General features: G+C 39.3%; 1 protein-coding gene across 1 annotated transcript in view; it reads left to right on the top strand.

The window, feature by feature from the left end:
- Nucleotides 1-14,752, top strand: part of rapgef5a (Rap guanine nucleotide exchange factor (GEF) 5a) — a 48,912-nt gene that overhangs the window by 9,728 nt on the left and 24,432 nt on the right. Inside the window, exons 2-8 of the mRNA XM_065471015.1 lie at nt 1,807-1,857; nt 4,316-4,422; nt 4,982-5,103; nt 7,580-7,757; nt 13,405-13,486; nt 13,639-13,687; nt 13,823-13,896. Of these exons, the coding sequence (XP_065327087.1) occupies nt 1,807-1,857; nt 4,316-4,422; nt 4,982-5,103; nt 7,580-7,757; nt 13,405-13,486; nt 13,639-13,687; nt 13,823-13,896 (663 nt within the window). The remainder of the gene's footprint in view (nt 1-1,806; nt 1,858-4,315; nt 4,423-4,981; nt 5,104-7,579; nt 7,758-13,404; nt 13,487-13,638; nt 13,688-13,822; nt 13,897-14,752) is intronic.

A 14,752-nucleotide genomic window follows, 5' to 3' on the forward strand; every position in this document is an offset into this window, starting at 1 on the left:
AGAGAGGTGATTTTTCTATAACTGAAGAGTTAACTTCGAAAACCCCCGGGCTACACCAGTGATGATTTAGGTGTGGCATTATAAAGTGGGGTTAATGTTTATGTAAATGGTCATTCTGGCCTTTGTATCTGTGCTTGAATGAGAAATATTTGTAGAGATTTTTCATTTTGACTTCATTCATTTTCTGCTGGTCACTGTTAACAAAGGTTTTTTGTTCTCTCAAGTGTTGAACAAGCTTTGTCAAAGACTGGGGGAGGTGAATAGTAACAGGTTATGGATAAAGTAACACGTTTTTGTACAATCATTGTAGCGAGGTGTTTTTGCAGAACTAATATTAAGTACTGGCTACATATCCGCAGTAAAGACTGCATTAGAGCAAATGTTTTCATTGTTGGTTTAGTCAGGTTGTACTACAAATGGGAGTTTTGTAAATATATGCTGGATGTTAGATGTGGTACAGATACCTCATAAAATAAGATTTTTATGCCCTTCTGACATGAGCCCGAAGGGATTTGTGTCTACTCCTGGTCTCGAACCAGAAAACCTTCAAATATAAAGCGAATGTGTAAGCAGGTACACTATGGAGCCACACATATACACTGCTTTACAAATATATGGCACAGCTGCCTAAATACTGGTAAATACCCAAATAATTTTTAATGTTTCTGTAATGGTTAATCCACCAATGTGTGCAAGCCCTTTAATCAAGATTATATTTTTGATTCTAAAATATAATTATTTTTGTTATTCAACTTTTGAATTGAACTTTCAAATTTACATTTTACTGTTTTACAAAATAGTAAACCATTTTTTTGGATTAAGATGGTAAATTACAGTTTTTTAAAATTATTTAAATGAGTTCTAGTGGTTGAATGTTATGCTCGATTAATTCCTGGACTTCTCAAAGATGTCCAGTATGGGTATAAAACATTTTAGTTTTTTTTTTTTCCCGTAGCTTATTACAGGTGGTTTAATAAATTTATTAAATTAAGCGCCGCACCTCATATACAAAGGGGTCTTTATTCTTCGAAAAGGAACATAAAAAATTACCAGTTGTTGTAATTTCTTATTATGTTTGGATTTTTAAGCCATAAGGAGTCATTAACTGTTAAGACCCACTAAAATGGGGCTCTTAGGAAGCAAGACAAGGAGTTAGGAAATGACATCATACTGTACACACTAGCGTGGAACAAAAACTGTGGTCTCTATGAAGTTCGTTTGCGGTCTACTTGATCTAACAATTACTATCAATTTTAATCTATTTTAGGGCTAGTGTGTCAACACGGTCTCAACACTGTTATCTTCCTCCCCTGGCGCCATAATAATCCATAAAGATTAACAGCTTATTTTCTGATTGGGGAAGTAGAGGTGCAGTGGATACACCTAAGGCAAATGCTGTAAAGTGGTGGCATGATGGTAGTAAGAAGAAAGGATTTATTGTAGTGTCATTGTTACGATGTGATAAGTGAGCTGGCAGTTGGAATTATATTGCTCAGGATTTGAACTGATGTAGTTTTCCGGGTTTAATGTCAGAGAGAATATGCTTCTGTTTAAATAAGCAGATTGTGATATTTTTATTAGATAAATTAATAGCCATGTTCTTGAGGTTTATTAGCTTTATTGCAGTAACAGGTGTAAGCATGAAAGCACCCAGTCGACTGGAAAGTAAGCTTAAACAAAACCTAGTCTTTTGGGAATGGTAAAACTGGCCTCCCTCACCTCATTCATGTTTGTTTAGTGTATTTACTCTGTGTGTGTCATTTTGTGTGTTTTGGCTCTGATGGCGTGTGTTTTGTGTTTCAACAGCAATCACCTGACACTATCCCCGGACCAAGCACTGGACCTGCTGTACATAAGGTAAGGAAACGCTCGCACACATGAAAGTGATGTCATACTTTTAGTTTTGCTGTCAAGCAAAAGTGTGTTTGTTTAATCCCAACACAAATTACATCAGTGGGGATATTACCGGAGGGTTTTTCCAGGCTAATTTCACCAACTACACAGACGCGTGCACACACACATACACACACAGCGTTAATTTGAAATTCAAATATGTGTGTGTACAGCACTCTGAAGACCTCAAAGATTAAATATCACACAGGAGAAGTTTTCCTTTCAACACTGGGGAGAAAAGAGCCAAAGAAAGAAAAAGTAAAGCAAAGAAATCAACATCTGAGGAGGAGCTTGGTGTATTCAAAAGCAAATCTGTTACTTGTGCCAAAAAATGTTTGTACCTACTGGGTTGTTTTGCCCCTCAGTACTTTGTATTTTTTATTGGCTGTATGTCATTATATACTTAATGAAAGTCTCCATACACAACATCTGATGTAGTGCCTAAAGCATTACAACACTGAAAACCTTCCCATGAACACCTATGCAAGATCTTTGAAAGAAGAAGCTGCAGTCTTTGCTAGGCCATTTTAAATCTTGCTGTGAAGTTTTTCTAACAAACAGGAGGTGAAAACTAACTGAATCTGGTAACTGAAAGCTAGACTAATCAATAAACCTGGCGGATTAGTTTAGATGATGATGATTAGTCAGACAGTTAACACTGATCTCCACCTTACAACTCTCGAGCTTTGGGCCTCATGAGTATGGATGAACTGAGGCTATTCGTTTCGCAGGCTTTGATGACATTACCTTGCCCGCCCCCAATAATGATCAGAAATTCTGCTTTGAGTTTAGAAATTTCAAATTCTTCCTTCATAGTGTGATGAACAACCACAAGCTGCTACCTTAAAGTTAAAGGGTTCCTGTAGTGTTTTTGTTTTTTGTTTGTTTTTTTCACAAATCTACTATCACAGTAGTAAATGTTCATATTAAACATAACCGAAGTTTCATTTAATTAGGAAATTAACTCAGATTTCAAACCACTTTAAATGTTCCTTTTCCAATACTTTTTACCTCGTCTGGTCAAAGGACAAATGAACTACTCCTGCAGTATTAGTTAGAATGTAATCAAACTTTCACACAGTGGTCACCTAATGGGTCCTCAGTTTCACAGTATTACCTCCATGCACACTACTTTCTGTTTCATCAAATTCTTGCTCCTGATGTACTGAACAATATTCAGTTCAAACCATTGATGGCAGATCTTGATGTTAACAAGTTTTGCATAAAATCATAAAGAAAAAAACTTACTGAAACACCAAATGATGTAATAACTTGTTGAAATGTTGCTTTTCCACATTGTTATGGAGAGTATTGTCCTATTGGTTGGGTCTCACATTAGTAAGGCACGGTTGTTGCCTGTAATATGGTAATATGATCAATGTTGCGGCATGCTGATGCATTTACATGTTTCCATTCTTTATTTGGCCGTGGTTACTGTTGACCATGGACTCATAATACTCCTGAACCTTCATTTAGCAGTTAACTAAATTCAGTTGTCTTGGATATGACAGTGTGCTACACTTCACGCACAAGAATAACCTGTAACTTTGATGGAGCCTTTGTGAGCCTGATGAACTTGTCTAACACTGATGTTCTGGTTTTCTGCTATTACCTTTGTATGATAATATGACGACAAGTATTAAAGTTGCTGTTTACACCCAGGTCTGTCCAGGCACAGCATTAAACCTTGGTTATGAAACGCTAAAATATCATTGTTCTGTCCTAGTGGACTGACTGTCTTTGTGAAAATTGGTTACTTTTATAAAATTTGTGAGTTCTAGCCAAAAAGAGGTCAAAGTGATCAAAAGTCATCAAAACCTAAAAAATTTCTCTTTGAGTCAAAGTGAAGAAATCCTCTCACGGTGTTCATGTGCTTCTCATCTTTTTATAATGCCATTATATGCATTATATATATATATAGGACTCTTCGGGTACCATGTGTACTGCCTAGTGACTTATCTATTATGAAAAACCTGTGTACACAGCTGCACTACATAAAAAAGATGGGATAGGGACATAAAGAGAGTCTCTAATGTTGTAACATAATGTGAGTGGAGCCTCATCAGCTTCTAAGTGAGCCTTACTCTGCTGCATGTAAAAGGGAATATGAATAGAACAGAACAAACAGCCCATGTAACCAGCTTAATTGAAATACGGTCTTATTTACGGTAGCATCAATAGCAGGATTATTGCTGAGCGTGTAGACGGTCAATGTTCAGTTCCTGAGGGGGGAAAGAAATCGAGCTGTCCTTGTGAGCCGGTCAATGACAGCTGCATGTAGCCACATTAGCTTGCTATACTTGAAAATTCATGTTTAAACCAATACTGAGATACGATTTTTGGCATTTAGTCCTTTTTTAGTATTTAAGTTCGCAGGTTTTAAAATTATAACACTATTTTTATGTTATTGTTTGTATGTCAGTCTTGTTCCCAGAGTTTTCCATGTGCTGGTCGGACTGTGAGGAATGCTTTCTTGTCACATGGACCATACCCAGCGAAGGACAAGATACACCTGGCCAGAATCATACGGTACACTTGTCCCTGTCTATTTGTGTGTCTGTGTGCAGACCTGAATCAATGAGTCCAGTGAAGCATATACACCGACTCACAGTCACTCTTGTGCTCCATCCTTATTGGTCGCTCAACTTTATGCTCTGTGACGAACAAAGCAGGATGTAGATGTTTCGCAGTGAAGCACAAGGTAGTCTGGGAATACATGTACTACAATGGGGTACGTTACACTGAAATGTATGTAAAATCCATCCAAACATCTTGGGGAAAATATAAATAGATACTCTGAACAATCATTGCACATACAGTCAGACAAACACACTTAGAAGCACACATAGACGAGGAGTTTATTTGAGGGAACGCAGATGGGAATAGTTCAGTGTTTTGGAGGAAAAGGCTTACAGAAAACTAATGAATAATCAATGGGTATTGACTAAATAAGAATGACAAACTGTGTGCCAAGGGAAGAATAGCGTATGAGTGTGTGTGTGTGTGTGTGTGTGTGTATGTATTATGCATGCTAACACTGTGTAGCCATATTTGTGTGCTGAAAATCTTCATTTGTGTATTTTAACAGGCGTAGCTATGTGGGAGTGGAGCTGGTGCAGTGGCTGTGTGAGCAATGTGTGTATGTGCGCTGTCGGACTACCGCTGTGCGTGTCTGGCAGGTGCTGCTGGAGCTGGGAGTCCTGCTGTCTGGTAAAAACACATACACGCACAAACACTGACCATGCCTGCGGAGTGTACTGCATTTTAACATTCACAGTCACCTTCAACAACAATCTACACATCTTTAGAGATACCAGTTCCAAACAAAACAAAGTAATATAAAAAGCTTCATTTTCTGCTTCAACCTGATTTTAAATTAAGATCTTGTCAAATGAAGATATTGGAATTAGCTCGCTGAGATAAAAACTTCCAACAATTAAATTACACTGAAGCCCCCAATAATCCCGAATAATCTCAATAATTATTCTCCCCAAAACATCTCCCTGTTAACAACACCCTGCTAAGCACTGACACATCTACGAGTCTGTTAATCTAATATCAGACTGCTCCATTCATACCCCGCTGTGCCTGGGTGTAAGTGGACTAGTAACAGGGTAATATAAACATTTGTTTGCATTCTTCATCTTTGTAAATTCAGCTTTTAAAGGCAGTAAATATTTCTTCAGAGGATGAACAGTTGTGTTCAGGTGCAGTTCATCAGTCTGGCTAATCCACAGTTCCTCATAAAAGGACTTCAACTCTGTCTGCTGTGTCTCTGCTCGTTAACTACAACTTAGAAGTGCTCATGCGTTTTTGTCAGTGCTAATTCGATATGAGGAAAAATTCACACACTGTGCACCTCTGCTAAAATTCCACCTACACCATGTGTGACTTGAGTCCCTGAATCCAAGATATCTGGAATTGAATGAGTTTGTGATATTGACTTGAAAATCAAAATGATGTCTCCAAATTTCTTCAAATGTTTTATGGATCTGTGGTGATATGGCATAAAATGTTCAGTTTTATCTTAACTCGCAGTCGTAAATAATCCTGCCAGGAATTCTTTGATTCAGATGTGGATTGACTAAACTGCCTTGAGCCAAATCTCTGGTTACATTTTCATGCAAATCTATACATAACTTTATGAGCAATCATGCTAACAAACAAACAGACAAACCAGACCAATCACACCTCCTCCTCTTTGGCGGAGGTAACAACTCACATGAAGGCGTTGACTCACATCAGTACTTGTCTAGACTTCACTCCGTGTGGATTTCAATTGCTTTTCACCCACACAGAATACATTTACAGTGGGCACAGTTGTTTAAGTAGCTGTTAAACATAAAAATCAAATCAGCGTGGCTTAAATAATTTTCTTTCTGGTGGTTGTTTTAAGAGTGTGACAGCCCTTTTTTTGTTTGTTTGATGCTTTTTTCCAGAAGGCTTTACCGCTGTAGATATTATAATATATACACTTGCTGGCCACATTATTAGGGATCACTTACTATTACCAGGTTGGACACCTATTTGCCTACAGAACTGCCTTAATTCCTCATGGCACATATTCATCAAGGTGCCGGAAACATTCCTCAGAGATTTTGGTCCAAGTTGACATGACAGCATCACAGTTGCTGCACATTTGTCGGTTGCACAAAGGTCCCAAAGGTGCTCTATTGGACTGAGATCTGGTGGACATGATCAGAAACAAAACTTGAGTAGACTCTGGTGTTTCAACGATGCTCAGTTGAAACTAAGGAACCCAAGCTCCAAATGCTCCAAAACCTCCACCAGCAGCTTGATCTGTTGACACAAGGCTGGATGGAGTCATGTTTTTTTTTTCAATATTGTAGCACAAATTGAGACTCATCAGACCTACATTTTCTTCAATCTTCTATTGGCGAGTTTGTGTGACTCAGGCCTCAGTTTCTTTTCTTGGCACTCGGTGTGGTCTTCTGCTGCTGTGGCCCATGTACAACTCAAGTTTCGATATGTTGTCTTCAGAGATTCTTTTTGCATAATTTGCATTATTGAGTGGTTTTTTGAGTGTTGTCTTCCTATCAGCTTAAAGCACTCTTGTCTTTTTCCACTGACCTCATATTTTCACCCAGAGAACTGCCACTCACTAAATATTTTCTCTTTCATGGCCATTTTCTGTAAACTCCAAAGATGGTTGTGTGGGAGAATCCCAGTAGATCGATAGTTTCTGAAATACTCATTTCAGCCTTTCTGGCACCAACAACCATGTCTCGTTGAAAGTCACTTAAATCAACTTACTTCTCCAATTTGAGGCTGTTTTAAATTCAGTAGTTCAAAATGTGTATCTAATAAAGTGGCCACTGAGTGTATAATGTTTATCTCCACAAAGATTGCACTAAATAATAATCAATAAACAGAACAGCAACGTGCCACATGGCAACTTCTTTTGAGAAATGCTTGAGAGCGTACCTGGCTGATTGTTAGCTTTGATTGTGATTTAGGCATAACAATCTTTGATCATATTTATACACTTGAACTATAAATTATATATTACACGCTTAATGAGACGACATGGTTCTGATACAAAAGAAGGCAAAAAAGCCCCTTTGTGTTTTCCCCCTTTAAGCATGCTGCCAGCATATGTGCTTTAAAAGGTGCCATTGCCTCTCTTTCATCACAGTGTTTGTGTTTCTCTTTGTTGTCTCTCCAGTGGACCAGCGGGTGGTGTTTTCAGACTCCAACTCTTACTACCAGTTCAGCTTTGAGGAGTGTGACTCTCCCTCCTGTGAATTTCGTTACAATGAGGGGGAGTGGCCAGAGGCTGTTAAGCTCCTCCTCCAACTAGCTCCATATGTCCAATTTCGCTCAGGAGGTGGAGCCAATAGTCCGTAAGTGTCCAGTAAATTCTGATCATGTATGGATTTATAGAAATGCACACTATGTATTGGAAAGATTATGTTGTAAAACTGAATCACTTATAATTCATAAATAGTATTTTAAGTATTGGCCTCAAATATTTTCTTGCAGATAAAATTTTGAATAAAAGATACAAAAATTCATGAATAAATACACTGATCAGGAATAACATTCATCATGATACATGTTAGTGGGTGGACTATATTAGGAAACAAGGGAACATTTTGTCCTCAATGTTGATCTCCTAGAAAAGCAGAAAAAATGGGAAAGCGTAAGGAATTGAGCGAGTTTGATGAGGCCCAAAATTGTCGTGGCGATTCTACAGTGGTCCAAGGAAGGAACAGCGGTAAACCAGCGATATGGTCACGGCTGGCCAAGGGTCACAGATGCATGTGGGGAGCGAAGACTGAGTTGTGTGGTCCAATTCAACAGATGCATTACTGTAGGTCAAACTGCAAACAGATTTAGTGTTAGTTCTGATGGACAGGTGAATGCCTGTCCTGATCCTGTCCTCAGTTTGAAAGTGCCAACAATGGGCATGTGAACATCAGAACTAGGCGCGTGGGGCAACGAAATAAAGTGGCCTGGTTTGATGAATCATGTGGATGGCCGGGTACGTGTGCGTCCTGGCAACAGGATGCACACGGAGGCAGTGTGAAGCTTTGGGCAATGTTCTGCTCGGTAACCATATGGGGAACAAACGTGTCCGATCCATGGGGACCCCCACCTCACAACTTACAGGACTTAAAGGATCTGTTGCTAACATCTTAGTGACAGATACCACAGCTCCATTGACCTGAAGTGGAAGCTTGTTGCACTAATAAAATATCAAAGCTGAAGCGACAGGCTTCCGGTTTATATTTGGGATTGAGGCCATTTGTCTATTTGATGTACTGTGCAAAGAGACATGTGACTGTGTTTGATTTGGCGGAAATGTTGCAATCCTTGCAAGTACATATCTGACCTTGCAACTCAAATACACGCGCTGTCTAAGATTTTCCTCAAATCCCAACAAGGAACTTAATCTCTATTCACTGTTTCAAATCCCCAATCTGCTTATGTGAGAGACGCATCCAGTTGCTGGCGCACACATCTCCGCAGCCCTAGAAAAAATGAGCCTTCGCCTTTGCACACAATCTGATGCATGATACGATCGCTCAAATATGCGAGATGAGCTCTGATGCACGCTTACGCATACAGAAACAAACATGCAGAGTGGTGTCATCCAGAGTTCCCTGCTTTGTTGCTCCGTGTGTGGGGTTCCTGTCGAGGCTGCTACCGAACTTGATGTGTCAGTCAGACAAAAGCAGGGACCAGTGTGTGTTTGTGCGAAGGAACAAGGGAACGTGCCAAGGAAATTCTGAGTAACAACATCAAAAGGTGCATTTAGAGACACTAGAGAGACAAAAAGACTGTCGGGGGGAATTGAATGTCATATTTGAATGTGACTATCATGTATTGCATTGTAGGTACGGTTATTTTCTATACATAATAATGCACGACATGTGCACTCAGACTCCTACCAGGTGCTTTATAAATTTGATTTGAGAAAGAAAAAGAAATATATAATTTATTGCATATTTAACATGCTGAATCACTCATTTATATTTAAAAGACTGTAAATATGTCTGTCCTAAGAATCAATATGGATGTAGTGCCATATTGGCTCAAATAGATTGTAGATTTTCTTTTGGAAACTGCATCTGAATAAAATGAAGCCATTTCGTTTTTATAGACCAGATAGAAATGAGATTTTCCATTCAGGATTCTCGCACTGCTACTTTGACTCTGTTGGTTTGTGTCTGTCTTTGACTGTCGCACCATTTCTCTGCAGGCTATTTCTCTCTGTCTTTCTCTTTTTCTTACATCCTCTGCCCCTCTTAGAGAATATTTGTAGCTGTTGTCGAAAATAGCTGATGTTACTCTACTAGTTGCTTCAAAGTGAGCTGATGAATTGTTAAGTATATGACTCAGTTGATATTGATTCTCTTTGTAACTGTAATAAATCATCACCTAACATTACATAATGCATATTTAAAAAAAATGCTGCAGCAAAATTTAAACTGCAGTCTGGTGTGACTGCCTCCCATGAACCGTTGCGTCATGTGTCTTACCGTTTAATCTAACAAGAGAACAATTAAAACGATACTGGCTGCACAGCCTGAGCTGACCATTGAGTGATTGCTGCTTCAGTAAAGCAAAGAAGGACACGTCTCTAATTAAATGGGCTTGCTCTGGTGCATCATGTGTAGAAGAGGTTTACTACTTTCATTCAATATTATTCAGTTAACGCCAACACTGTCACTCTGTCTCCAAGGACCTCTGCGTCTCAGCAACATGACACGCTCTCAGGCACATTTTCATCACTGAGATTTGTCAGTTCATTGTTAGTTTTCGCTGTTATAAATTGACAGGAATGTCATGGTTTCAGGCAGATTGCAAGTTTAAACTTGCGACATGAGCGAATCCAATATTGTCATACAAGAATCTTTCTTTGATTAAGTCAGTGAAGTTTTCATTTAATGATCTTTTTTTGACAACAGCAATAAAAAAATTGAGATTGGCATCATTCTTTCTCCAAACGCTTTACCTCACATTACATAAAGAGTAAATCTTGCTTATATAGAAATGTCTTGGGTACTCTAGATGTGAACATCAATATATCTCATGCACTGAATATCAACTGCATACAACTGCCAAATCCCATGACACAGCGACATGCATATGAGCATCTTCCCAGTGTGACATAACTCAGTATAATAAGCTCTGCTACATTTACATTTAAGGATTTAAACTAAACATTACATTTTGAATATTATGGAGTGCAGTACAACTCAATCTACACTACAGTAGTTTAACAATTTACACAATATTGTGTCAACTGCTTAAAAAGTTAATAAGTTGAGATCACAAGCAACACTAAAAGTGACAAAAGGAGGAAATGTTTCAAAAATAACAATTTATTAGACACTGGATCCCTTTCTTATACTGCATGACACTGTGTATTTCATATACTGTAACCCATAGTCCCTATACACACTTTACTGTGTGATGTATGAGGTGTTTGTCAATAACAATTATTTTGCTGGTTTCCCCCTCTGTGGAAAAACGCTGTTCTCTGCATTGTGCAGGAGAGGCAGACTTGCCAGGAGCTAAAATATGCCACCGTTCGCCTGAGAGGGGAAAACGTACTTGCTTGCTTTGCATAGTCCTCTGGTACTACACTAGACGATCTATAGCCCTCTCTATTTTAAAAGGGAGGCGAGTAAAGCCAAAAAAGCCAGTCTCGCAGAATAGCGAAGGGTTTTAGCTAGAGAGGAGGGTATTCCAGAGAACACGTCCTCCTTATGAATCACACTCAGACTGTCGCAGTCCGTTAAAAAGCCTTTATTTCTTTGTTAGACTGGCAACATTCAGATCATGGCTACATGCGTGTACGCAGTGTCTACGTTATGTAGTTGTATTATTTTGACTGAAGAACTCTGTGTCAAAGATGTGTTTTGGCAAAAAACATGACTGCTCTTTGTGCCGTGCACGCTGATACAATTTGAACAAGGAGGTGACCCATCATCATAATCTCGTATCAGTTTCTGCTTTGTGTTGTTTAATGACCGGTGACACACCTCCTACTGCACCTCTTATTCAGCTCTGGTGCATTCAGGCTCATGGTGAGTCACCAAATTACCAAATGAACAACAACAAACAAAATTAAGGACACTGTTTGGAATAAATTTAGCATTTATCATGGCTCAGAATAGACTTTGTTTTGTAATGGGCTTCTAGATTTGATGGGTAATAAAAATGTAAAGTATGAAACAAACAAAAATGAATAATTTGCTCCTATTCTTCCTCTGAGTTTGTTAACAGAAACTAGTAATTCTGACCAATTAAGCTATAAGGAAAGGTTTTCACTCCTTCCAGGCATCTGATGTCCTGCCTGCCTCTGTCTCTCTCTGTCTGTGCCAAAGCTGAAGTGTCAGGCTGAAGGCTATGCGTTATCACCATCTCTCCTGCTTCTGCATCTACCGTTCTCTTATCAGATTACAGTGTAGACACACACACAAGCACAAATGCACACAACACAGCCACACAGGGCTTCATCTTCTTTCCTCTACAACTATTACAAGTGCCTACGGCACCTGTTGATAAAATCCAAATTGTATGCAAATTGGGGCATATGTGTGAGCGTGTGTGTACGTGCGTGAGTGTGTGTGTGTGTGCTAGAGGCAGGGAAAATATATGTGTGTGTCATGTGGGGGTGAGGCAGTATGTGGGAGACCAATCCAAACAATGGTTTTGTAAGAGAACATATTAGATGAGAGGCCCTCGGGTGCAGTGTGTCGCCACTGAAGGCAAACTCAGTGCAATCTTGTATTATTACTGAGTTATACTGCAGAGTTTACCCCCAAACAACCGCCTGTTTACCCAAAACACACACACACACACACACACACACACACACACACACACACACACACACACACACACACACACACACACACACACACACACACACATGTGTGTATTTATATCCTTGTGGGGACATCTCATTGACACAATGCTTTCCCTAGCCGCTTACCCTAACCCTAACCATCAAAAATGAATGCCTAACCCTGACCCTGACCCTAAACCTAACCATAACCTAATTGTAACCCTGACACTAAAACCACATTTTGAGTCTCAAAAATGCCTTCAAACTCGTGGGGACCGGGATTTTGGTCCCCACGAGGGCTGATTGTCCCCACAAGTATAGTAAACTACCAATTTTTGGTCCCCATGAAGATGTTAATACCCGTCCACACACACACACACACACACACACACAAATGAAGTTAAACCTAAATATATTCACAGAGCACTTTTAGAAAAAAAAAACCTCAACAAGAGTTGCACATCTATATGAATTGTGATCCGATGTACTCACTGCCAGCACCTACACACACACACTAGGCCACTTTAACTTCAACAGAAGGGTGTGTCTCCGAGCTGTTTTGCATAAACCACATGAAAAAGAGAAAGGGCTGATGTGAAGTTCCTAATACAAAACCATGCAGGCCCTGAGGAACTATAAACACAGGATGGTAACTCAGATGGGCCGGTGCAACTTTAGGGAATAAGATTTCCCCCCCGATTTCACCTAAGCAGTCATGTTTTCATTTAATTTTCATTAAAAATGTTTAGCATTCATAATCAGCTTTATAGAACAATTATGTCAAAACTTCTCTTTAATTGTAACTGGCAACTTTGAATACAGGTAAAACAAGGTCACGAAAAAGTCTTGTGCACTTTCACGCCATTTTACAATGAGATTTCTCATCGGTTGGTGTTTGAGAACTTGTTGTGCCACCTTAATGAAGTCACTGTAAAATTATAATATAATAAGGTTCCACCACAACAAAGTCAGCTTATTTAATTTATTAAATAGGAAAGTGGTGATGTACCAACATCGCTGCTATTCAGACGAATAGAACCAATTTGGATCTGGCTGTAGTTCTTTCTTATTAAACCAGGGGGCAGTGTAGTGAGGACTTTAAAAAGAAACTTTTGTCATTGTGGGGTGTTTTATTTAAATTTTACGAACCAGTTAGTTACCAGTAAAGGTGTTTCTGTCTCTCCAAGGTCAGAGGAAGACTCTGAAGGCAACAGGGACATCTGCAGTGAGATTCTTCAGATGAAAGCTCTTGAGAGACTCACTTCTACGGTCAGTGTGGCAGGGTCAATACAGCATCATCATCTAATGAGATAAACACATAATGCTGAAGCTGAAAAGTGAAAACTGGATTGTGTTATAGTTCACCAGATGTGTTTGTGTATGTTTTTGTGGTCTAACATCTTCAGTCTTCTTTCTTATAGGTGCAAAGTGAGTTGGCGGCTGCTCTTGCGCGAAAGACACGTAAAGCTTGTAAGTACATTTAGTTGATGCATATGTGTGTGTGTTACCTTTTCAATGTTTCCACAGTGAGAAGACAGAATGAAAAGGACAATGTCATGTTGCAAGAAGAAACGTGTTAATGTGCTGCTGTTTGATTGGTTACAGTGTCAGAGCAGGACTCTGAGACAGCAGAGACGAGCCACCAGGAGCCTCGAACGCCCAGCGAGGAGAGCAGTCCGGTAACACACACAGTAAAAAACGTCTCTAACCCCCCTTTTTTTCTTTTAACCATAGTCTTGTCCTTCAGTTAATTTTTCAAAGTTCATTTCATTTAAAAAAGAAATCTGCTCCTTCGACAGTTTGCACTTGCCTGAAGTAGGCCTAAAGCCGAATCAGTTTGCGTTCTTGTTGCATTACTGTTAAGAAGCTATTTCAGTGTCTAAATAGGGCACAGTAAACACATTCTAGTAGCTCTTGCAACCCTAATGCAGCAATACAAAGTCTCAACTCAAACACAGATCCCCTCCAACATGAAGAGATAAAAATGATAATTGTTTTGCTCTATCTATCTTTGTCTCTTAAAGGTTGCAGGTTGAATTTATGTAGGGGGTACACATGGGGTTGAATGTAGAAAACAGGGTCAGAACAAAGTGCAGAGGGAGATCTGTTTGGTCCCAACTATGTAGAGCCAGAACTTTCTCTCTATGAATTATTAATTCGGTGGATACACCGGAGAAATGAAGAAAGAGCAGGAAAACAGGAAGAAGAACAGCTTTTAAACACAATTACACACATATAGTAATGTGTACGGATGGGTGACAGATTAAAAGAAAATCCGTATAGCGTCGTAGTGAGGTGCTGGGTCATCATGCAACACTAGAATAGCTTCAGTGCTTTTTAGCATTGGTGTTTCTTGAAACACCATTCTTCTGAAGGTTATTCCCTAGTTGGTATTTTGATGATAGTGGTTTAGAGCACTGTCTAAGGCTAGGATTATACGTGCTTGAAGACATGCACATGAACAACTGCAGATATCACAAAGAAGTAGTTGCTGTCAAGTCTGCCTGGAGGATGCAAGTGTAGTTTGTGGATAGT

This window comes from Pelmatolapia mariae, linkage group LG22, assembly GCF_036321145.2.
Source record: "Pelmatolapia mariae isolate MD_Pm_ZW linkage group LG22, Pm_UMD_F_2, whole genome shotgun sequence".
Lineage (NCBI taxonomy): Eukaryota > Metazoa > Chordata > Actinopteri > Cichliformes > Cichlidae > Pelmatolapia > Pelmatolapia mariae.